Source organism: Dromiciops gliroides, chromosome 1 (assembly GCF_019393635.1).
Source record: "Dromiciops gliroides isolate mDroGli1 chromosome 1, mDroGli1.pri, whole genome shotgun sequence".
Taxonomy (NCBI): Eukaryota; Metazoa; Chordata; class Mammalia; order Microbiotheria; family Microbiotheriidae; genus Dromiciops; species Dromiciops gliroides.
In genome coordinates this window covers 263302754-263328706 of record NC_057861.1, presented here as the reverse complement: position 1 = coordinate 263328706, position 25953 = coordinate 263302754, and the positions used below count along the sequence as shown (strand labels likewise).

Below are 25953 nucleotides of genomic sequence, written 5' to 3'. Positions count from 1 at the left end.
ATCATTATTGGGCTCCTCAGGTTTCATCTAAGTCAAATTTTGACTTAGACTTATAATCAGACCATTGTGGTAAATTTAGCTACTTATAACTAGACGGTATGGACACTTAGTAGCTGTATAACACCCGGGGTAAGTCATTCAGCTTCTGACTGCCTCAGTTTCTTCATTTGGAAAATGGAAGTAATAACAGCACCTACCTTCTAGGATTATTGAGAGAATGGGTTAATATTTGTCAAGTGCTTCAAAAACCTTAAAGCACTACAAATTCAAGGTATTAATGTTATCACCTCAATTAGCATCATGCCTGACTAATTCAAATAACTGATTCCCTAAATAAGTTAAATGAATTGTTAATTCCATTCTATTCCTTATTTCAGACTTAAAAGGTAAAAACACAGGGATTATTTTTGAAGAACTGGATATCATACTGAAAATAAAAAAGCATGTAATAATGACTTTACTGTCATATATTTACTACCTTGTCAGAATTTCTAAAGAATTATATCCTGGGGCGGCTAGGTGGCGCAGTGGATAAAGCACCGGCCCTGGATTCAGGAGTACCTCAGTTCAAATCTGGCCTCAGACACTTGACACTTACTAGCTCTGTGACCCTGGGCAAGTCACTTAACCCCCATTGCCCCACAAAAAAAAAAAAAAAAGAATTATATCCTGTTAGTTCTTGCAATATTAATTCTTCTGAATCCAGTTTATACTCCACAAATGAAAACAACACTTTCCTTCTTTCCTGCTTTCTTCTTTGAAAACTCTTCTGCTTTGTATGTACTAGAGTTTCTCTCTCTTTTTTCTTTTCCTTTCTCTAGTCAACATGAGGCATATTTAATGGATTTGCCCTTTCTCTATTTTGAGTGATACTATCCATAATTTAGATTTTACCTCCAGAAGTGAAATTTCCAGTTCTCCCTGACTGAATTAATTTTCTTAGGGGCAGGATGACCAAAAACACATAGATTTTAGATGACATTTCCCGACTGTCCTGGGATTGAAGATTTCTAAATCTGGTTCCAACTTAGTTTTCCAGCTTTGTTTCCCATTAAAACACCATATGGTCTAGCCTATTGGACCATGATCTAGCCATTCCTTTGCTTATCCAACCTTCTTCTAGTTCCAGGCATTTTTTCCTGGATTGTATTTCTTCCTTACCTGTGCTTGTTGAAATACTTCTCTTCCTTCAAGACTTAGCTTAGGTATATCATTTCCTTTGTGAAAGTGTCCCAGCTACAAATTATTTTTCTCCTCTTGAAAACTTCCCAGAGTGTTTTTTTTTTTTTCTGGATCTCTCCTTTGTACATTTCTGCAGTCCCTAACATGATGTCTTTCACAAATAAAGTGCTTGACATTTTGCCCTTAATTTGTGCATGTTATGGGACAGCTAGGTGGTGCAGTGGATAAAGCGCAGGCCCTGGAATCAGGAGTACCTGAGTTCAAATCCGGCCTCAGACACTTAACACTTACTAGCTGTGTGACCCTGGGCAAGTCACTTAACCCCAATTGCCTCACTAAAAAAAAAAAAAAAATTGTGCATGTTATTTCATCCAGCAGTATTTAAGCTTTTTGAGAGCAGGGACTCTTCCTATTTTCTTTGTTTCCCTAATGTCTGGTATAGTTCCTGGAATATGTGGGTTCTTTATAAATATATGTTCAATGAGCAATTCATTGATTGAGTTATAGGGATCAGCATAAGCAAAGGTGCTGAGGTAGAAAAAGTCCAGGTACTTTCCAGAGGTGGGAAATGTCTGTGCAAGGAGACATTAAATCAACTTGGATAGCATGTAGCATTTGTAGAAGATAGTGATATTAGATAAGACTGTAAAGCTAGCATAACACCGGATTGTAGAGAGTGCTGAATGCGGGACAAAGGAGTTCAAACCCAGCATAGAGAACAATAAGGAGACACTAGATTTTTGAGCAGAGAAGGAACAAAAACCTTCTTCTTGGGGGTGGGAGGAGTGGAGAAGAATGAAGAGGGTGTCAGTGCCTGTGATTTTTCTCAGGGAAGAGAATTTCCCCATATGGAAATTCCCTCTACCAATGCAGATCAGAAATTTGACAATCAACCAGCAAATCTTTATTAAACACTTCCTTTGTGCCAGTCACTGAGGTAGGCTCTGGAAAATATAAATAAAATGAACACCTACTTTAATAGGGATTATATTCTAACAAGTGTTAGAATGTAATTGTCAATTTTTAATCTTTGAGAATTGCCTGAAGACGTCGAGGAATGACTTGCCTAAGCGATTTAGGCAAGACATTTAATGTGTGTCAAAGGGCAAGAATCATAGTCAGGTCTTTTTGGTTTTCAGGCTCGCTTTTTCTCCAGGTTTCCTCTTCACACTCCTAGCCAATAAAGGTTATGTATATTGACTAGTCTGTTCCCAACTTGAATAGGAACATTTTGATAACAGTTTGCTGATAAGCCATATATGTTGAAAAAACAAAAATAAATGCATTTTATAAATTAATAGATGAATTTGTGGTCAGATTCATAAATGATACAGCCTATCCAACAACTGAAATTCTGAAAGGAAATTAATTTGTCCAGAACAAACTGACCCTTTGTCCAAGATCTTTCCTTGAGAATCAGATAGGGTAAAACACAGCATTGCCTTAAGATTGATTGCCTTTGAAAAATAAGATTGTAGCTGCAGAACCAATTTGCCTTTTAAAGAAGTTACATGTCTGTTGACTTCTATTCACTCTACTTACTTTTTGCAAGCAGTTCCCTCTCAGTCTTCCCATCATCTTGGTACTCATCCAGCCATCTGTGTGGACAAGGTTAAACCAGTTAATGTGACAAAATGATTAAAATGTATTTCTATGAATGGAAAATGAAATAAGGAAAATATTTTAAGCTCTATTGTAGACAGAACTAAAAAAAAACTCTTAAGAATTAAAGTCCTACCAAATCATTATTAAGAATAATTAAGGGGGGGGGGCAGCTAGGTGGTGCAGTCGATAAAGCACCGGCCTTGGATTCAGGAGGACCTGAGTTCAAATCCGACCTCAGACACCTGATACTAGCTGTGCGACCCTTGGCAAGTCACTTAACCCCAATTGCCTCATAAAAAAAAAAAAAGAATAATTAAGGGCAGCTAGGTGGTAAAGTGGATAAAGCACTGGCCCTGAATTCAAGAGGACCTGAGTTCAAATCCAGCCTCAGACATTTGACACTAGCTGTTGTGACCCTGGGCAAGTCACTTAACCCTCATCACCCCACCAAAAAAAAACAAACAAACCAGAAACAAACAAAAAAGAATAATTAAGTGTTTTAGCTCAATCTTTATCCAAAAAGTAATAGAGAACTCTCTAGTAAAAGCACATTAGGGTGTTAGACTGGCTAGTCCAAAATATGAGCTTTGCTAAAAATGCCCTGAAGCATGATTAAAAACATAAAGAAACTTACACAAATTCATACTTTCTCTCTTGAGTTTCCTGTCTATAGGGGCAACTTTGGTTGTGTCATCATTCTATGCTCTCTCAAAAGAAGAAATGTAAAAAGAAACAAAGACTGAGTTTTTAGTTCTGTCTCTACCACTTCCCACCTATGACATCATGTACAAGGTGATTAAATTCTGTGAATCTTTCTTACTATCTATAAAACAGAAACAATAGTACTTATACTACCTTCTTCACAGAGTTGTGAATTGTTTTGTTTGTCCTTCGTTCTCAAAAAGTACCATGACATCAGGAGGTGATATCATGACTTTCATCAAATTGGATTTAACTAAGGGAGAGCTGTGCAAAGCCACCAGCCTCACTCTCTCCTACAGGGTCATCTGGGTCCAGTGGCAAGATAGGTATCAGGACAATTGGTGATGGCCCTGGATATTTAAGGCAATTGGGGTTAAGTGACTTGTCCAGGGTCATATAGCTAGTAAATGTCTGAGGTGAGATTTTAACTCAAGTCCACCCAACTTCAGGGCCAGTGCTTTATCCATTTAGCTGCCCCAGAGTTCTGAGTAAAGTGCTTTGTAAACCATAAATTGATACAGTTTTACAACATAAGCCTGGTGCTTCACTATGGGGGTAGAGATGAGCCTGTTTCTAAAGACTTTTCTAGTCTCCAGAAGGCTCTACTCAGATAAAACAGCTTTGATTATAGCCTAGATGATAAACTATATCTGCTAGCAGATTACCAGCTTAGCTAAGTACAGAAAGGCCATAAGGTGATTTTTTTTTTAATTTTCGTTATGGAGAGACATTTTCATACTAAGAATTAAGAAATCAAGTATGAAAACCACCAGTGTGTTAACAGATTGTTATAATAAAAATGTTGACTCAATTTTGAATTCAAGGTCTTCAGAAACTCCATTTATTTTAATTAAAAGAAGCCTTTAGTTCAAAAATCACAGAAACTATTAAATGGAGCAAATGTCAAAAATCACCCTCCTCTATAAATTTTACTGCTAGAGAAGAAAAGCTTATTTTTCTATTTAACAAAGTCCAGTTGTTAAGTCAGTTCTTTAGAGAATTCACTGCTTTATTTAAGTATAGCTTTCTTAGGAAGATTTTATAAAATCAAGTGATATTGATGAAAATCATTGCCTTACTTTTCTTTTTTCTTTTCTTTTCTTTTTTTTTTTGCAGGCAATGGGGGTTAAGCGACTTGCCCAGGGTCACACAGCTAGTAAGTGTCAAGTGCCTGAGGCTGGATTTGAACTCAGGTACTCCTGAATCCAGGGCAGGCATCTTAACCACTGTGCCATCTGGCTGCCCCATTGCCTTACTTTTCTAAACAACCAATATCAAATCAAATCATTAAAATTTTCATTTATTCATCCACTAAATAATTTTTTAAAGCACCTGCTATGTTCCAGGCATATTTGGTTCTGGGAATATATAGACAAAAACAAAATAGTTCCTGTCTTCAGGGAGTTTACATTCCATTAGTAGGAAATAACATGTAATTTAAAATAAATACAAAACATATACAAAATAATTTCTAGAGAGGAAGACATTGGCAACTGGGGATTCGACCAACTTATTTTTGGATGGAGTAAAAAGATGCTTTATAGAATTTTTTTAAAGATTTCATTAAAGGTAAGTACTTTCAAAATCATGGGAGACTTTCTTGAATTTCATAGATCTTCATTGCCTGTTAAAGCAATTTTCATCTAAGTAGATGCTTCTTAACCCAGTTATTGTTTGCCTCAAATAAAAAGTGAAGTGAGCAAAACCAGAAATACATTGTAAATTGTAACAGCAATAATGTATAATGTTCAACACTAAATGACTTAGCTATTCTAAGCAATACAATGATATAGGATAATTCCAAAGGACTGATGATGAAAACTTATCCACCCCCAAAGAACTGATGGAGTCTGAATATAGATCGAAGCATATTTATTTTTACTTTAATTTTCTTAGAGGTTTTTTGTCTGTGTTTCCTTTCACAAAATGAATGATATAGAAATATGTTTTGTATGATTGCATATGTAAATAAAATTACTTGTCTTCTTAAAGAGCAGGGAGAGGGAAGGAGTGTACTTTGAACTTAAAATTTTAAAAATGTTAAAATTGCTTTTAATGTAATTAGAAAATATAACATTAAAAAATATTTTAAATATCTGGATATTTCTAAATCTCTCTATGCTTGGTGGCAAATATTTCAGTATCTAAGGCAAATTCTTTAACTCAACTAGGAATATGGCATTTTTTTCTACAAATCTTTAAAACTAAAAATTTTTTCTTTAAAAATATATTGTGAGGGGCAGCTAGATGGCGCAGTGGATAGAGCACTGGCCCTGGATTCAGGAGGACCTGAGTTCAAATCCAGCCTTAGACACTTGACACTTACTAGCCGTGTGACCCTGGGCAAGTCACTTAACCCCAATTGCCCCGCAAAAAACCCCCAAAAAACCCAAAATAATATATTGGGGGGGCAGCTAGGTGGCACAGTGGATAGAGCACCAGCCCTGGATTCAGGAGGACCTGAGTTCTGTGAAGGGCTAAAATTCTAGCTAAACTGTCTAAAATATCTAATGAGTGGTCGCCAATAAATTATAAGCTTTAGCAAGAGTTAGTCTTTTAAGCATTTATTAAGGAGAATAAGAATTTGGTAAAGAGAGAGAAAGGCCTAGATTCCTATCTATTAAAGGGAGAGCACATTTCTAGCTCCGCTCTCCACCAGAGTCCAAAGGAAAGAGAGCCAGACCGAGCACTACTCTCTTCCTTCTTCCTCCCACTACCCAATGTCACTTCCTGATGCCAAAGAAAAGACTCCTGGTCTTGCCCTCCAAGACCTTCACTTCATGGGTGGAACTCTTCTACAGTAAGTCTGCAGCAGGTGGCGTCATTCCAATCGTTACAATTCAAATCCAGCCTTAGACACTTGACACTTACAAGCCGTGTGACCCTGGGCAAGTCACTTAACCCCCATTGCCCCGCAAAAACAAAAACAAAACAAAAACAAAAACAAAAAATATATATATTGTGATAATTATACATCTTAGAGATTTTAAATATTTAAACAAATAAGATGAGTTGTTATTGTTTGTCCTTTGATTCAAGAGAACCAATAATATCACAGGGTGATGTCTTGACCCATGCATGAATTGGACATAAGGAAGGCAGAGTTGCACAAAGTCATCAGCCTCACTCTCTCTTCCAGAATCATCAAAGTCCAATGGCAAGACAAAAGTCAAGATGACCAATGATGGCCTGGGATACATTGGATGATCTTGGTGTCTTCAATGATCAATGAAGTTTTAAGCACTCTAAGCACCTGCTTCAGCCACCTTCATGGTCATTGGAAAAAATTGTTCTCATCTGCCTATTCTGCTGAAGGAACTCTTCACATGTTTGGGATAGACATCGCCCTAGCTCACTGAAGGGTTTAAGACCCCTAAATTGTTCTCAACCTGGTTCAGCCCATCTGCCAAGATGGTTTTAATGGGGTGTGGCCACTGCCCATTCTATAATTTCTTGGAGCCACAGGTGACAGTTGGGTGAAGACTCAAAAAGTAGATGAACAGCCCTTAAAAGGGCTTAGCAAGCCCTCATATCCAGAGATACTAATCCTCCCTAATACCCTATATAACCCTAAGGTATAAGTACTCTCAAATAGATACACAAAGGCCCAAGTACCCTCCACACAGTAGAGGCTCAAAGTATTGTGCAATATTAAGAAATAAGACCGGGGCAGCTAGGTGGCGCAGTGGATAGAGCACCAGCCCTGGAGTCAGGAGTACCTGAGTTCAAATCTGGCCTCAGACACTTAACACTTACTAGCTGTGTGACCCTGGGCAAGTCACTTAACCCCAATTGCCTCACAAAAAAAAAAAAAAAGAAAAGAAATAAGACCGTGGGATGTAACGTCTATATGAATTAGTCACAAATGAATATCATCTGTTGATCTATCTATGGTTCTGACTCACAGAGGAATAAAAAGTACTTGTTAATAAAAAGTAAATAAGACAGTGGTGATGCAAAATTTACCTGCTTATCAATAAGTATTTCTCAAGTGAGACAACGTGCAACATTGTGAAATGAATTTGGAGAAATTAAGTTTGAAATAGACATGGTCCATACACAGAAGCTCACAAACATACAGACAATACAAATATGCATGGGTGAAGGATTTGCAAAGGGGATTTGGAATTGTAGAATTTAAGGCAGAAAGGAGCTTTAGAGGTCTCTAGTTGGAAACCTTCATTCTATAAAGGAGAAAATTCTTAGCCGCAGAAATTTAATGTCTTCTACAGAATTGTACAAGGAGTGAGTAGCAAAGCTACAATTGAAAATCAAGTGTTCTGACTCCAAATTCAGTGTTCTTTCCACTACACCATCATATCAGTAGTGAACAAAAACTGACTTCTGGAAAGAAAAGCTGTACCTCTCTACAAGATTCTCACATAGTCCAGGGGAAAGGAGGAAAAAAGGCAAGAGACAGAGAGAGGTTGAGACAGAAGTGGAGGAGAGCAAAATTAAGTAGATGGTGATGAAGATGAAGAAAGATGGCGTCAGAAGCAGGAGACAGGTATGATTATCACCTGAGGAAAATGAACTGAAGGGTGGTTAATTAATTAACAAGTTCTTAATGACCAAACTGTTAAGAGAACCCCGCTCTCCTAACTTCAGTGCATTGCTCTTTCCTCCACAATCCTCTGCCTCTTATGGGATGCATTTGATAGTGTGCTATACAGCACAGAACTATTCAGTAGAAAAGTTGCCTGGAGAAGCTAGACTTAAAACTGTTATTTTAAGGAAAAGAGGGCTGCCTTCTGGCTGATGGGGGAGTAGAAAGCATTCCCACACATTTGGGACTAATTGGACAAAGGAAAAGAGTAAAGGCTGTCTTCAAGGGAAATGTAGGGGGAAAGTCATGGAAGGGAACAAGCATTAATTATTAAGGGCCTACTGTGTGCCAGGAACTGTGTTAAGTTCTTTACAAATATTACTTCATTTGATCCTCACAGCAACCCTTGGAAGTAGGTGTTATTATTATCATCTCCACTTTACAAGTAAGGAAACTGAAGCAAATATAAAGGTTAAGTAACACAACTGATAAGTGTCTGAGGCTGATTCCCGTCTTCCTGACTCCAGGCCTAGGGCTATATCCACTTTGCTGCCCAGACTGTAGGTTAGCATTTCAATTAAGCCTAGACTGGAAAGTTAGGAGCTCTTTTGTAGAACCTTATCTGTAGGAATAAAGGGAATTGCTCTCTGATTGTGATGGGTAGCAAGGTCTGATTAGTTTAGCAGTGGGTGGCAACTTTGCCTAGTGAACTGGACATCTAGCCTTTGATTCAGAAGACCTAAATGTGATCCTAGATCTGCCTTCAACTGACTGTTTGGCCTTGGGCAAGACGCATAAACTCTCCCAGTTTCAGTTTGTTTTTGTTTTTTTTTAATCTATAAAATGAGGATAATAATACTTAGACCACATAACAATGCAGTACAATTTGGAGTGGAGAGAGACCAGGAGGAAAGGTTAAAGTAATTCACAAAAGGTAATGAAGGTCTGGAAAATAGATTTGGAAGACAAGAAACTACAGTGGATAAAGCACCAGCCCTGGATTCAGGAGGACTTGAGTTCAAATCTAATTTCAAAAACTTGACACTCCATAGCTGTGTGATCCTGGACAAGTCACTTAACCCTCATTCTCGCTCCCCTCCCCCCCCCAAAAAAAGATTTATGGTAGTTGAAGTAGCCAGATTTAGTCAATAACAAAATGTAGAAAGGGAAGACAAAGATATCGAAAATATTATCCTGGAATCCGGGCACAGAGACAAGACCTTGGGATAATGACAATGCCTAGAAAATAGTGAAAATTGTGTTAAAAATTTATTAAGGAATTACATACCTGTCACATGGAAACAGAACCTCTTGATCCCCTTCTTCCTCATTAAATTTAATAATGATCTTCTCAAGAAACCATCCATTGCCTGGGTTAAATTGACAAAGGAGAATAACTCTACTTTTTGAAAAATAACTCCACTTTTGAAGTCTTTATCAAGAGATATACCAACCTCCACATTGCAACTTCCTCTATAAAATCTGTATTTTCCATTATAAAATTTCCATTATAAAACTAATTAACAAAAGTTAATTGATGAAATATGCTAAGATGTTTAGTAGGATAAGTGATATACACATTTCAAATCATACCAAAAGAAAAACTAAAGCATGAGCAGGTACTGCTCATGGAAAAGTACTCAAGATCCAGAGAATCCGAAAATTTAAAGCCATAAATAACCTTAAGAGACAGCATAGTACAGGAAAAGATGGGGATTCAGACACCATCTTTGACACAGGCTGGTTGTATAATCTTGGGCAATCATTGAACCTTTCATTGCTCTAAGCTCCTCAAAGAGCTTTCTCTATCAGTGGTATCAAACTCAAGTAGAAATGGAGGCTAATAAACTATTAACAAGGATCCCTGCAGGCATCATATTGATTTACAAAGCTACATATTAACATTTATTTATGTTCAACTAAATAAAGATTTGTTAAATGTCTACTATGTGCCAAGCATTGTGCTAAACACAATAAATATGGGGGGGGGGAAGCAAAAGACAGTCCCTGCCCTCAAGGGGCTTAGTATCTATTGAGTTTTTTCATTGATTTTGTTAACTATTTCAATCTATAATAATTTATTACAATAGATTATATTACAATCAATTGTAACATAGTCAATTATATTTTATTGATTTTGTTAAATATTTCCCGATTACATTCTAATCCAGTTCTGGGAATATTGCCCAGCATTCAGCATGTTTGACACATCTGCTCTATGAATATAAAATTACACGCCTGATCCTTTCTCCTCGTCCCCCTAAAAGGAAGAGATCTTAGAAATTACTTATGAAGTCCCTTATGGTTTTCAAAAGGCTTTCCACACCATAACCCAGTAAGGTAGGTAGTCCAAACACAAATTTCATGTTATACATGAGGGAACTGGGGCTCTGAGAGGCTAAGTGATTTGCCCATCATCAGACATATATATTAGGCATCTGAGCAGAGTTTAAACTTGTGTCTCTAGATCCCAAATGCCACATTCTATCCACTACTCTATTCTTCCCTTTATCACAGAACTTAGAACTGGTCAGCCTTATGATTTTATATATAAATAAACTGAGTCTGAAAGAAATTACTTGCCTAAGGTCATATAAACAGAATGTAGATGAGTTGCAATTTGAACCCAGATCCTTTGATTTTAATGTCAGTGCTTTTCCTACAGTATCATATTCCACCTTATTTAAACGATGGCCAATACTTTTCTATAATCTTGAGCCGGATTTTTCTCTGTCCCTCTGCTCCTCCATAAAATTGTATTAACTTTTCTTGGACATCAGGGCTCCAGAGAAGTACTCTTTAGTGCATGAAAGTAATACTTGAGACTGAATACAGGGGCTTTTTTTTTTAATACTTTTTTGAAGAATTTCATGTTCTGCAAATTTATTTCACTTTTCAAATGGAACTTCTTTAAAATGAAATTACTCCTGGAAGTCCTATTTCCAATTTTAAATGACCTGAAGATAAAATAAAGGCACAGCCTCTCTGTAATGAGTTTGCATGGGAATTTGAAAGGTGAATAATGCTCTTTAGATCTCAGTGGATTGCTAGTATAAGTAGGGTTTCATCAAATGGGTGGGATGCTTGAGGTGGAAAAGAATGGAAAGAATTGAACCACAACTTATTTTCAGGGAAAAGAAATGTAAATAGCTTATCACTACACATCACTTATTCTTTCCCTATCAAACAGCACATGATCAAGATTTTTATTTGGTTGGTGGGTTTTCTTTCAAAAAAAGGCTGTAAAAGGCAAGGATTTTCAGCTGTTAAGAATTCATCAGAATCCATTCAAATTCTATTACTACTTTATACTGAAACCACTGGAGCTCAGTAAATAGAGCACTGGTTCTAAGGGCTATCTCCTAGAACACAGGAGCACACCATGTTCATATACTGTTTGTTGTAATCATCAAATTTCATCCATAGTTCCTTCATGGACTAAAAAAATTAATGAGATTCCATAGGTATCTCCTTTACAAAATAAGGAAGTAATTATCATGGAGACTACTTAATTCAACATGTATAAAAAAATGGGTAACAGTTGTCTGAAGTTTTTAAAAGAAAGAAGAAATAATAAAATACCTAATGCACAAGGGCTCTTGACAATACTGAATAGATAAATCTGTTCCATCTCCCTTCCTTTCCTATAGCTCTTTTCTTTTTTTTTCCTTTGAGCATGTTCTTATCCCATGGTGCCATGATGTCGCTCAACCCAAGTTTCCACTATGGTAGCACAACTGAATTTACCTTCTTCCAAAATGGGCTATGCTCAAAAATTACCTTCTTTTCCCCCACCTACCCACAGCCCAAACTTTCATTCCCTTGGTTTAGAAAATCTTTGTTAAGAAGAAAGCAATCTGGGGCAGCTAGGTAGTGCAGTGGATAAAGCACTGGCCCTGGATTCAGGAGGACTTGAGTTCAAGTCCAACCTCAAGACACTTGACACTTACTAGCTGTGTGACCCTAGGCAAGTCACTTAACCCTCATTGCCCCTCAAATAAAAAAGAAGAGGAGGAGGAGGAGAAGGAGAAGAAGGAGAAGAAAGCAATCTTGGCATAGTGGGGGCCAAGGCGGGGGTGAAGTCACTGCATTTGTCAACTAGAGGACTGGCTTTGAGTCATAGTTCTAAAATTGACTATCAGTGGGATCTTGCTAGGTGGTGAAATAGATAGAATGCCAAATCTGGAGTCAGGAAGACCTGAGCTCAAATCCAGCCTTAGACACTAGCTGTCTGACCCAGGACAAGTCACTTAATCCTGTTTACCTCAGTTTCCTCATCTGTAAAATGAACTGGAGAAGGAAATGGCAAACCACTCCAGCATCTTTGCTTAAAAAAAGAAGAAGAAAAAATAACCTCTAAATGGTGTCAAGGAAGAGTCAGACATGACCAAAACAACTGAACAGCAGTAATCCTGGGAAGTGAATACAACTTAATATCTTCACTATGGTAAGAGTAGAATTTTTAGCCCTTCTAAGCAAGAGCATTTATATGTTATGATTTACTTACCTATGCACATCATGTCCTCATTTTAAGCATGGTATAAGGTTATCTTCTAGTAGTGTAATCCCAACCTTTTTAGATTTTGATTAAAAATTAATTGTAAAACAATGGCTAAATTTAAGTAGAAGTTGAGCTTTCATTTTCTTCTCATTGAAAGAAGTTATTAAACATTAACAGTAAGGACTCTTCTAGAGCAGTCAAACTTTTCCTTAGAAAGCCTTTCAGATGTATTACTATTTAGAATGTAGCATTTATAGTTGGTCCTTTTAAAAACAGATCAATGGAAATTAAAAAAATAGTTTATTGGTCTCTCAATTATTCTCTTTCAACTTAAATATCCTGTTTAGTATTGTGAAGTTAACTTACATGTCCAGAGTGTCTTTGCCTTTAAAATGTTTTTTAAAACATCTTGAAAAGCTCATCCAAAGCCTTCACTATACTATACTTATATAACTTTTCTCTGACCAAAACTTCCCTGAGAAAATTAATAGTTTAGAAATAAAATTCCTTATATGTAGCTATCTAAATTATTTATTCCATCTATGACTTATTTTTCACTTTTTTAATAATAAACATTTTTATTTATAGTTTTGAGTTTCAAATTTTTCCTGCCCTCCTTCCTTTCCTCCCTGCCCAAGGCAACAAGCAATCAGATGTGTTACACATACAAAATGACTAATATGGTAATGCTTTATATAATTGTACAAGAAAACTTGAATAAAAGAAAAAAAGAAAAGATTGAAAAATAGCATGTTTCAGTCTATGTTCAATCAATATCAATTCTTTCTTTGGAGGTAGATAGTATACTTTATCATTAATCCTTTGGGATTATATGATTTACTTTTTAAAAGTATATTCAAAATCCTAATAGTCCATTATTCCCTTATTGTAGTATTTCTTCTCTCTCCTAGAAATCCTGGTAGAGGGGGCAGCTAGGTGTTGCAGGGGATAGAGCACCGACCCTGGATTCAGGAGTACCTGAGTTCAAATCCAGCCTCAGACACTTAACACTTACAAGCTGTGTGACCCTGGGCAAGTCACTTAACCCCAATTGCCTCACCAAAAAAAGAAAGAAAGAAAGAAAGAGAGAGAGAAAGAGAGAAAGAAAGAAAGAAATCCTGGTAGAGTATTAAACTAAAAACAATAGTTTACCCTTACAATCCCTTTAAATTTATCATTCAATTGGTAAGTAATTTATAAAGCACCCACTGTGTGCTAGAATACAGAGAAAAAAATGAAACTGTCTCCACCCTTAGGTACTTTACATTCATTGAAGGGAGAGAATATGTGCACAAATATATAGACCTAAGACATGTACAAAACAGATACCTAATTTCCCCTTACCTTTGCCTTCAGTTATATTTATACACCCATGTAAAACCTTCTATCTTCTCTTAAAATTTGCTGTAGCTTTTTCTAAATCTTGCATCAGTTGTTGCTCTTTCTTTTTCTTTTTCTGTTTCTTTTTCTTTTTTTTTTTTTTTAGGCCTTCTAAAATGCCTTGTTAGAGAGCTTGGAGAGCAAATGTCAGAATGATCAAACAAGTGCATGGGTAGGTCAAGGATTAATAACTATCCTGTGAACATTCCACTTCTGTGGTCCAGTTAGCTTCACAGTGCTTCATGGCTGCCAGCTCTTTGCCTAACTCTACCCACATCTTTTAGCTACATGTACCATTGCTTTGTACAGGTGACTGAGAGAGCATCAAGAAATCAATGCCAACTTAGCCTCACTATTGAGAACAATTCAAAATATTTAATCCAGCTAATACTGAGTCGGAATTGTCACCTTTCACAGAGGATGGATGCTTCCCTTGGTTCAAACTCATATTTTTGTCTGTCTGTCTAATAGTCAACCCTTGATTCCTTTTATAAGCTACTTATTTTCTCCTTACCCTGCTTCTTTCTCTTTTCTCTATTTTCATCTTAATTGTTCTGTTAAAAAAAAAACCTACATTCTTTTAAATGCTATTTTTTTTTTTTTTGCTGGGCAATTGGGGTTAAATGACTTGCCCATGTTCACACAGCTAGTAAGTGTCAAGTGTCTGAGGCCGGATTTGAACTCAGGTACTCCTGAATCCAGGGCCGGTGCTTTATCCACTGTGCCACCTAGCTGCCCCTTAAATGCTATTTTAATGTTACTTTATCTCATTTAAGTAGTTTGCTTTTCTTTTTACCCAAAGTTATCTTATTCTTATGAAGTCCATGTGATATAATAAAAAGACACTGAATTTAGAATTAAAAGATTTGGTCCAAGTTCATCTCTGTGCCTTCCTGTCTGCATAACTCTCAGCAAAATCAGGTAATGTCCCTGAGTTTCAGTTCCCTCATTGATAAAATTAGGATAATAATATTTGCAACAGCTCTTGTGAGGATCAGATGAGCTAATATACTTAAACTGCCTTGTAAACCATAATCTACTATATAAATGCAAGCTATAATTAGTCATAGAGGTAGTAATGGTATTAATGGTCATAATAAAGTCTCCTATGCCTGGAAACAATTTGTTGACAACTTAAAAAATTTTCTTGGCAATAGTATGTAGCAATGTTACCGGGTCATAATAATTCATGTTTATAGAGTGTTTTGTAGTCACAAGGCACTTTATGTACATTATGATGTTAGGCAGGTTAACTTAAGTTTTCTTGGTCTGTTTCCTCATCTATTAATAAGAGGAATGGGTTAGATTGCCTCTCAGATCCCTTCTACCTCTGTATCTATGATCCTATAATCCCATTCTCCCATCTGATTCTCGTAGAACCATGAAAAATATGTAGTCAAAGTATCATTGCTTCTAGTTTACATTTGAGAAAACTGAAATAAAAGGAGGTTAAGGGATTTGCCCAAAGTCACTTAAGTCCTGGTTTTCTGATTTCCAGCCATGTCTTTCATGTAACTACCCTACTTCAAATGCTTAATGTTGAATTCTTTATTAGCATTAGCTTTACTTCTTATATGCATATATTTAATTGAGATAAAAGGGATTTTCCTATCACTGGTCATGTGGGCCCTGCTATTTTGCCTTTCATCATCACAATATTCTAACTTTTCCACTGAATTGAACAGTTTACAAAAATAAACATTCTCATCCGAATGCTGCCTCTTACCTGGACCAGTCCCATCATGACTAATCAGAAGTTTCTTCAGTTCTCCAAGAGATACAGCCCTAATGACAAAGATGTCCACCTAGGCAATGAAAGAATAAGGTGAAGATATATCGTGTGTGTAAAATGCTTCAGAAACCTTAAAGTGCTATGTATGTGTGTCAACTCATTATTTTCTCTGGACAAACATTAATGTAAATAGAATCCTTCTTCAAATAAGTTGTCTGGAAAGGGTTAACAACTAGATAGCCTACAGTCAAACTGGTGAGAAGGATATTTTTGGAATGGTGAATATGCTTTCCCATCGCTGCGTGCTGATGCTGGCTCTTTCACTTATACCCTTGGGTTACTTTCTTAACCTCTTTGGGACTAATTTTTCTAATCTTTCTCCTTTCTAGGTTTGGATACTGCTCTTTTTCTCTGGTGCTTCTATACAGCTGATAGTCCCTTCTCAGTATCCTTTGCTAGATCTTCATCCAGGTTATACAACCCCTAACACTAGGTACTAATCATTAAAACTGTGCTGGGGCAGCTTCTCTTTTTCATTTATTCTGCCTCGCACGGTGTTCTTATCAGTTCCCTTGAGTTCATTATTTCTCTACCACTGATTCTTAGGTCTATATATCCAGTCTTATTCTCTTTCTTAAGGTCCAGTCCCACATCAACAACTGCCTTTTGGTCACTGTGAATATCATGTCCAATAAGCATTTCAAATTAAGCACGTTCAAAACAGAACTCATTCTCTTGCTAGCAAAACCCTCCCCTCTTCCGAACATTCTTATAACTATTGAGGATGTCAGTGGCCCCTATGCTCTCAATTTTGCCTTCGTACTCAAGTTCTCACCTTCAACCACACCACATGTCTGAACTGTTACCAAGTATTGTTGTTTCCACCATCATAATAACTCTTGTACTTAGCCTTTCTCTCCTCTCACATAGCTACCACCTTCTAACTGGCCTTCCTGTATCATTATTTCTTATTCCCATTCATCCCCTCCTTAGCTGCTAAAGTGATTTTCCTAAAATGGTGCTCTGGCCATATCATCTCCCTCATCAATAAATATTGTATTGGTGGATATTATAGATATAATATGTATATATATGTGTGTGTGTGTGTGTGTGTATATATATATATATATATATATATATTAGATATGGTGTGTATTACATATGTTTATATATGAGACAAAGATTATTTTAATTAGACCCCTATTTTGCTCTGATCAGTATTAATCAGTTCAGTATAACTATTCCATAGGGGTAATGATTATTAGCAGTTATTAGTGATATCCTCATCTAGTAATATACATTATCAGTTTAGTCAATTAACATAAATATAGAAATTCCATGCAATAATGGACATATTTTACATATCATAGATAGAGGAATAATTAGATAAGTTTAAATAGATTCTTTCCTATAATAGGCCCCAGACTTTAAACTACAAGCTATAAGTCCACACTATTCATTAACCTGTTATGAAGTTCAGTTTCCTAATGACAGGAATCCCGACTAAAGGATCTCCACCTTATTGAGTGTTTAATTTATGATCAAGCTTAGTCGTAATATGGAAAGTTTCCAACCTATTTTTTACCTCCAGACTACCCGCTCTTTCCCAACATGAGCAGGTGACCATCTCATGACCACTCTGTCACCAGAGAAGACCCTTGCTTTGCCCACCTTGTGACCACACATGCTTATGCATCATTTCTGACCCTTCCATGGGTTCAAAATAAGGGTCTATCAACCAATAAAATTGCATTTTACTTTGTCTCTTCTGAGTGTCTGGGTATCAAGTCACATAAAAATAAGGCTTTGGGGACAAGGAGGCATCTCACATCATGAAGAAGATCTGAGGTCCCCTTCATTAGAGAGGACCATGGACCTTTGAATAAAGTTCTATTGGCTTGGAACTCTGTCTCAGTGTTGTTGTTTTTCCTTGTAGATTGAATGCATATAAATATAAGGTAGTTAGGGAGGGAGGGCACCAGTGATTGGAGTTATTAAGAAAGGTTGTAGATAATGATGCCTGAACTAAGGAAGCCACAGATTTTACATGGCAGAGGTGTAAAGGCTGTGCATTACAGGCATGTGAGAGCAGCACATAGAAGTCACTTAGTAAACATTTTTGACAACAGAACCACAAAATAATGGGTCTCATTGCCACACAGCTTTCCACACGTACAACTAGGTCTAGAATTCACTTCTTTCTATTTCTAATCCAGAGGCAAATACTATGAAAAAATAATTACAAGACAAAGGTGAGAATTCTTCAATGAACTGTCTGGACAATAAGTGATATATGAGTTGAACATTGGGAAGGTGGGATAGATCACATCTATCCGGTAATGTATGTGGAAAATAGGCATATGGGAGAGGGAAGAAGTGTCAAGATTGTGGTAGGAAAGCATTTTTTTTTTACCTGTCCTTGCTGAAACTTGACCTGGTTATTCTTAGATTGATGAAGCCTTCGTTTCCCAGAATCTCCTCTGGTTCCAATAAGGTTGATTAATACATTAGAGTCTGTTTCAGCTCCTAGCTTTGAACCAGTGTAGACATGAATCTCATAAGCCACCACTAAAATGTCAAAAGTATACATTATTTCATTCATTTCTACTTCTTCCTCCTTTTAAATCCACTTTAAAATTCTTTCACTTTCCTGTCTGTTAGGTGCTTCAAGGTCCCTGGACCCAATTTTTTTTTTTGGTTTTAACCCAATTCAGAATTTCTCAGATGTTCCTGGAACTCCTGCTTCAAAATAATTATTGCTAGCAATTATGCTCTCTCTCAATAACCACTATACTTTTCCAGTTATTAGAGGGAGTTATATTAAAAAATTCTCTCTCTTAATTAGATGAAAGTGGCAATTTTTCCCCCTGAAGTTTGGCTGTTCTAATCACAGCTGGTCACTCATGCTGCTACTTCATGGAGATTACTATTCCAATAATGGGGATTTTTAATAGCCCTCGAGAGAGAGAGAGAGAGAGAGAGAGAGAGAGAGAGAGAGAGAGAGAGAGAGAGAGAGAGAGAGAAAGAGAGAAAGGGAAAGAGGAAAAATACAGAGATCCTGAAGAGATGCAAATTTAAATACAATCTTTAAAAAAGAGTCTAGAGGGGAAACCAGCAGATTATAACTCAGTAAATTTGACCTTAGGTTTAGAACAATTTCCAAGACGTTAATAAAAAGGCATTAATTAGAAATGAGGTTATTCTTACTAATGCTGCTAAAAATGAATAATATCTTGGACATAGAGAATGTCTTTTACCACAAAGGCTTCTGAACTCTTTAGAACTCAGACTACTTATCATCATGCAAATGCATTCACAGAAATTCCCATTAACATTTTCCAAAGTACCAAGACATAAAAATGCAAGAAGTGGGAAAACAATGTAAGTAAGGAATATTCCCTGTTATTTCCATCAGACACCACCTTTAAAAAGACACATTTTTCTTATGTTGGAAAATGTTACAAAACAGAATCAAGCTGGTTTTATCTTATAGTATTACTTAAATGCTTTGAGAATCTGTGATTTTTAGTGGTTTGGCTCCTCCCTTCCCTAGAGATCATGACCTACTATAGTTTGTTAAAATGTCTTTGAAAGTTGCTATCATCACCTTATTGGGCTGACCTCATGATTAGTGTCTCTCAACAGAGCTCAAACAGATCCCCAGAAAACAGAAATGTCAGTATATTGGGCTTTTACATGAAGCCCTTCCAGTTCGGTAGATCCCTTCCAGGGCTTGAATTCCACTAACAGAGTTCGAGAACCCACCATCCTTTTCACACAATGATGAGGAAAATGGGATGGGTAGATATGAACTATCCCCTATCCTAAAATATTCCAGAGTAAAATGTAATTGAGATTTGTTCTAAACCTTCAAAAGACATTTGCAACTAAATAGCAAAACAAGGACATGGCAAAAAAAAAAAAAAACCCACACACACACATACACACAAAAACACAAACTTTTTAATTACCAAAAAAATATTACTGTAGTTACCAGATTTGCAAATCAAATATCTAAATGAAATGGAGGCAAATTAGTATTAAGTTTTGTTTATAGTTATCAGTAAGGAATCTTTTGTATTAAAAAAATCACTGAAAACTATCACTTATGAGAAAAGAATGCATCCATCAAACATCACGATGAAATACCTGTGCAGAGGGTTACGTATGTTTCAATCACAAAAATGACACACTTCATAGTGTAACTGTCACCATTTTCTTATTACTTCCTTATTCCTTTTCTACCTCTCCTAATTCCCCTTCCCCCAAATCCTTGACCCCTTCCTCCTCCTTTCCTTCCTTCTCATTCTTTTCTAAAATTTTTCTAGCCCCTTTCCATTTTATTTAACCAAGGACAGGATTTACTTATATCCCATACAATTTTTCAAGATCTTTTAAGATCATTGGCTATGACTTAGAATTCCCATTTGCCAGTTCTTTCAGGATTCTGTGATATATCATTCAAGGCTAGTGACTTGAATTCATTGAGGTTAGCAACTAGGTGCTCTTTTTTAAAATTTATTTAAGTTTTCAACCTTTGTTTAGATAAGATTTCCAATTTCAAATTTTTCTCCCTCCCTCGCCCTCCCCTAGAGAGCAGGTAATCTGATATATAACATTAAACATATTTCTGCATTAGTCGTGTTATACAAGAAGAATCAGAGCAAGAAGGAAAAACCTCCAAAAAGAAAAACAACATGGTGCTCTCCATTTTTTTTTGTTTTGTTTTGTTTTGCGGGGCAATGGAGGTTAAGTGACTTGCCCAGGGTCACACAGCTATTAAGTGTCAAGTGTCTGAGGCTGGATTTTAACTCAGGTACTCCTGAATCCAGGGCCAGTGCTTTATCCACTGCGCCACCTAGCTGCCCCAATGGTGCTCTTTTAATATTGCCTCAGTTCATTTTGTGTTTCAACTGCTTGTTAACCGTTTTTCCTTAGTCCTTCTGATATAAACATACTTCTCTTTGGTAGAGAAAATAGAAATAAAAGTTTAATAGGGGTTTTTTTATTTCTTTCTCTTTTCCACTACTATGAACCTAAATACTACAAATAATAGATGTTCCTTCTTTGCCTTTCTTGATAAGAAATTAATTGACTGATCAATTAATTAATCAATTAATTAAACCTGTTGTTGTTGTTTAGTTCTGATCTACCACCAACCAAAATGAACAAACCTTGCTTCTCATCTATATAGCAGTTATATATATATATATATATATATATATAAAATGTCATTTCAAACTAAGTCTACTTCAGTGTCCCTTAACAAGTATCACCAACCACCATTAATGGTCTTTTTTTCTTCTTCTGGCCAGTGCTGGATGGTCTCTCTGAATGGCATATGTTGATGACATTCAGCATCATTCCTTAAGGCTTCTTTTTTTTTCATAGCATCTAGGTTCATTATCTTTGAGGAGAATTTTTTTATTATTCTTTCTTTCCCATTCTTCCTGCCACATTCTTCTATATGCTGAACACCTAATATAGGATTCCCTTCTTAATCTTCAGATACATATTTCAGAATTTAATATTTCTACAACTATTTAAAACTATTTACAACTATTTAAAAGTTATTTTGAGTTCTTGTGGCTAAAACGACTGTTTTGAATGAAATTTACTTTGTCTTTATTATCCTGTTTGAATAAGGTTTACATTATCATCATATTTCAAGTATCATAATAATTTCTAGAAGGGAATATTAAATTATTTCTATAGTAGGTGAGAAAACAAAGGAAGTCACAACCATAGTGAAATCATGGCTCACTGTAATATTTAAGTAATGAAAACTTACATTCAAGAAGTTTTTAAATGCTCTAGTTTTAGGAGAATGAAAGTTCAGCAAAAACGAGCAAAACTGAATTTCTCCAACTGTATCATGCTTTGCCTCTGTGCAAGTCTTAGAATAAGTATCAATAAAGCATCATCCATATTCTCATTTTTATTTTATTTTTATTTTTAGTGAGGCAATTGGGGTTAAGTGACTTGCCGAGGGTCACACAGCTAGTAAGTGTTAAGTGTCTGAGGCTGGATTTGAACTCAGGTACTCCTGAATCCAGGGCTGGTGCTCTTATCCACTGTGCCACCTAGCTGCCCCCATCCATATTCTCTAACTGATCATATAGTCTATAATTTATGCCAATGATGATGTAGTTACAATATAGTTCCATTTCAAAAAGCATTAGATGAAATCTTGTAAACAAAATGGATAAATGGGGTTTAGGTGGTATTTCAGGTATATGGATTGAGAGCCAATTAATTAAGTGATAAAAAAGTCTTTAATTTCTATACCAGTTGTCAACCTAGAAAGTTACCTAATGTTGTGCTAATGGATTCTTTCCTTTGGCATGTTCTGATTAATATCTTTATCAGTGATATAGAAGGAGGCATTCATAGATGGATTATCAGTTTGGGGAATAATGCATATATATAAGTAGAACATGGTTGATAACTGTATGACACAGGTTTGTAGTTATTTGTCAGGTAATAAACAGAACCATGTGTACTCAATGAAAGCCAGATGCACCCCACCTGCATAGGGCTATCAAATATGCTCAAAGAAATATAGCAATCATTTAGTATTGCATCTGGAAGGAGTTCTCATTAGCTGACAATGTTCAGGAAAGCAGGTTTCCCTCTAAGAACCAGCAGTTATTCAAGGCACTAAGTTACTGGTGGTTTAATTATTAATACTCGCCCCTCCGTAGGTGAGACAGATTATTGTTAGTGTGGAAAGCTAAAAAAGGTGACTACTGGAATGGTCAAAGGATGACATGAATGAGGGAACTCCTCACTTGCTCTGTTGGAATTCTACAGCTATGTCAGGCAACTACTTCCCTCTGTTTTCTCCCACTACCCTTTTTAACAAATATAACATTTTCCTAAATTACAATGTTAAAAATAGACATGAAAATACTGAATATTTCTACCTTACTAATAATTTCTAAATTTTGGTTAAATATTGTATGAATGTTCCTTTCTTTTTATGCTGGTCCTAGGGAAGGTAAAAATTCATGGTACAGCTGGGTGTGTTTACAGCTGCCACCAGAAGCTCTTCCTTATGATTACTTTTGAAAGGCAAAATACTTTTACAATGTGTAGCCCTTTTGTGCCATTGCCCTTATTTTGATATTGGACAATTTGCAAAAATAGTATTTGCCTTAGAGGCAGAATACCTCATTTCAAATGCTATTTATAAAAAGAATTAGCCATTCCCAAGCTTGTACAATTCTCAGGCTCTCTGAGGTTTAATTTCTTTGTCTGTAGAATGTCAATAAATCAGCCATCATTTAAGTGCCTACTATGTGCCAGGCACTACTAGATGCTAGGTATACAAAGAAAATACAACTTCCTACATTCAAGGACATTATCTTTATATTTATTTGAGGAGGCAACATGTACATATACAAGTAGGAGACAGGGACTAGTGATTTCATTGATTTAAGGAGATCCCAGGTAAAGAAATTCCCTCTAATAAAACAACTGAAATGCAAACCTGGCTCAATATTAGAAAAAAAATGTGAGCACAATTGACTAGATTAATACCTAAAACAACAAACATTATATGATTATATCAATAGATGGTGAAAAATCTTTTCAAAAAATAAAACATCCATGCCAATTAAAAACACCACAAAGCACAGGGATCAATGAAGCTTTTCCTGAAAAAATAAGTACTGTCTATTTAAAATCAAGGGTAAGCATTATCTGTAATGGGGACAAACTAGAAGCCTTCCCAATAAGATCAGGGGTGAAGTAAGAAGGTCCATTATCACTACTACTATTCAAGATTGTATTAGAAATGGTAACTATAGTAATAAGATTAAAAAAAAGAAGTTGAAGGAATAAAAATAGACTATGAGGAAACAAAACCATCATTCTTTGCAAATAACATGATGGTATACTTAGAGAACCCTAGAGCATCAATGAAAAATTAGTTGAAATCATTAACAACTTTAGCAAAATTTCAGCATAAAAAAATAATCCCATATAAATCATCAACATTTCTACACAGTATCAACAAAGTCCAGCAGAAAGGGATAGAAAGAAAAATTTCATTTAAAATAACTGCAAGCAATATAAGATCAGAAGTTTACTAGACAGGACAAACCCAGGCACTATGGGAACACAATTATAAAACAATTTTCACCCAAATAAAGATAATTCTAAACAACTTGAGAAATATTAATTGCTCATGGTTAGTTCAAACAAGTATACTGAAATGATAATTTGACCTAATTTATATGTTGAATTCCACGCCAATCAAGCTACTGAAGAATTATTTTATAGAGCCAGGAAAATAATAAAATTCATCTAGAAGAACAAAAGGTCAAGAATATCAAGGGAATCAATGGAAAAAATGTGAAGGAAGGTGGCTTGGCAATATCAAATCTCAAACTATATTTCAAAACACACTGGTGGTAGAGTAGTAGATCAGTGGGAAAAATCAAGGTAAATAATATACAGTAGTAAATGACCATAGTAATGTAATGTTTGATAAAACTAAAAAGCCAAGGTTTGGGGGTTAAAACTCACCATTGACAAAACTTGTTGGGAAAACTGTATTAACAGGTCGGAAGAAACTAGACATAGACCAATATCTCACATGGCATGCCAAGATCAAGTCAAAATGGATTAATTATTTAGATATAAGGGTGATATCTTAAGTAAATTAGAGGAGCATAGGAAAATGTACCTTTTACATCTATGGATAAGGGAGGAATGTATGTCCAAAGAGAGGATCATAGGAAGTAAAACATATACTTTTTAGTACATGAAATTAAAAAGGTTTTGTACAAACAAAGCTAATGCAGCCAAAATTAGAAGAGCAGCAGGAAAGGGGGGCGGGGAGGTTTGCAGTAAATTTCTCTACTAAACAAAAAAGAGCCATTCCCCAATTGATAAATTGTCAAAGGACATTAATAGACAGTTTTCAGAAGAAGAAATCAAAGCTATCAATAGTCACATAAAAATGCTCTAAATCCCCATTTTTTATAGAAATGCAAATTTTAAAACTCTGAGATACCATCTAACACTTTTCAGAATAGCTGGCATGACAACAAAGGAAAATGGCAAATCTTGGAGATGATGTGGGAAAAGTAGGACACTAATGCACTCTTGGTGGCATTTTGAATTGGTCTTACTATTCTGGAGAGTAATTCGGAACTATCCCCAAATTGCTATCAAATTGTTCATACTTGTTGGTCCATGTATGGCACTAGATCAGTATTCCAAAGAGATCAAGGAAAAGAAGAAAGGACCTATTTTTACAAAAATATTTATAGCAGCTCTTATTGTTGTCACAAAGAATTGGAAACGGAGGGGATGTCTATCAGTTGGGAAATGGCTGAATAATTTGTAGCATATGATTGTGATGCTAGAAGTAATGATGAGCAGGATGGTTTCAGAAAAACCTGGGAAGACTTATATGAACTGATGCAAAGTGAAGTGAGCAGAACCAAGAGAATATTATATATAGTAACAGCAATATTATAAGGATGATCAACTGTGAAATATTTAGCAACTCAAATGAAAAGAATAATCCAAAACCAGAGTTTTGAATTCTCCAGAGTTAGAATTGATAAACTCTGAGTGCCAATTGAAGCATAATTTTCTTTCACTCTATTTTTCTTATTTTCTGGTGTGTTTTTTTCATTTTGTAACATCACTAATATGGAAATATGTTTTGTATGATTTCACATTTATAATCAATATCATATTGCACATATTCTCAAAAGGTATGGAATGGTAGGAAGAGAGGGAGAGAACTTAGAATTCAAAATTTTGTAAAATGAATATTAAAGTGGACAGCTAGTTGGCACAGTGGATAAAGCAACAGTCCTGGATTCAGGAGGACCTGAGTTCAAATCTGGCCTCAGACACTTGACACTTACTAGCTGTGTGACCCTAGACAAGTCACTTAACCCTAACTGCCCCACAAAAAAATTACATTTTAAAAAATAAAATGAATATTAAAAAATTTACTCTAATTGGGAATGTAATTTAATGAAAGAAACAAAAATAAATTTAACAATACAAATAACAACCAGCATTTATATAGCAAACCCCTTTATAAATAGTTTTTAATTTTATTCTGACAACAACCCAAGGAAGTAAATGCTATTGCTATCCCCATTTTACAGATGAGGAAAAAAACAGAAAGAGTTAAATGGTTTTCCAAGGGTCATATAGTAAGTGAATGTCTGGCTAGATTTGAATTCAGGTCTTTTTAACTCCACATCCTCTGCTTTATCTACTCTCAGGCTATTGTTCTGCAACCTATATTTTTCTCAGAGCATTAAGACGTTA

The 25953-nt window shown here is 35.8% G+C and overlaps 1 protein-coding gene across 1 annotated transcript in view; it reads right to left on the bottom strand.

Annotated features, from left to right (window-relative positions):
- RP1 (RP1 axonemal microtubule associated) overlaps positions 1-25953 on the bottom strand; it is a 715393-nt gene that overhangs the window by 295721 nt on the left and 393719 nt on the right. Inside the window, exons 28-31 of the mRNA XM_043976222.1 lie at positions 18062-18216; positions 15643-15721; positions 9324-9405; positions 2725-2780 (exon numbers count right to left, since the gene is read on the bottom strand). Coding sequence (XP_043832157.1) covers positions 2725-2780; positions 9324-9405; positions 15643-15721; positions 18062-18216 — 372 coding nt within the window. The remainder of the gene's footprint in view (positions 1-2724; positions 2781-9323; positions 9406-15642; positions 15722-18061; positions 18217-25953) is intronic.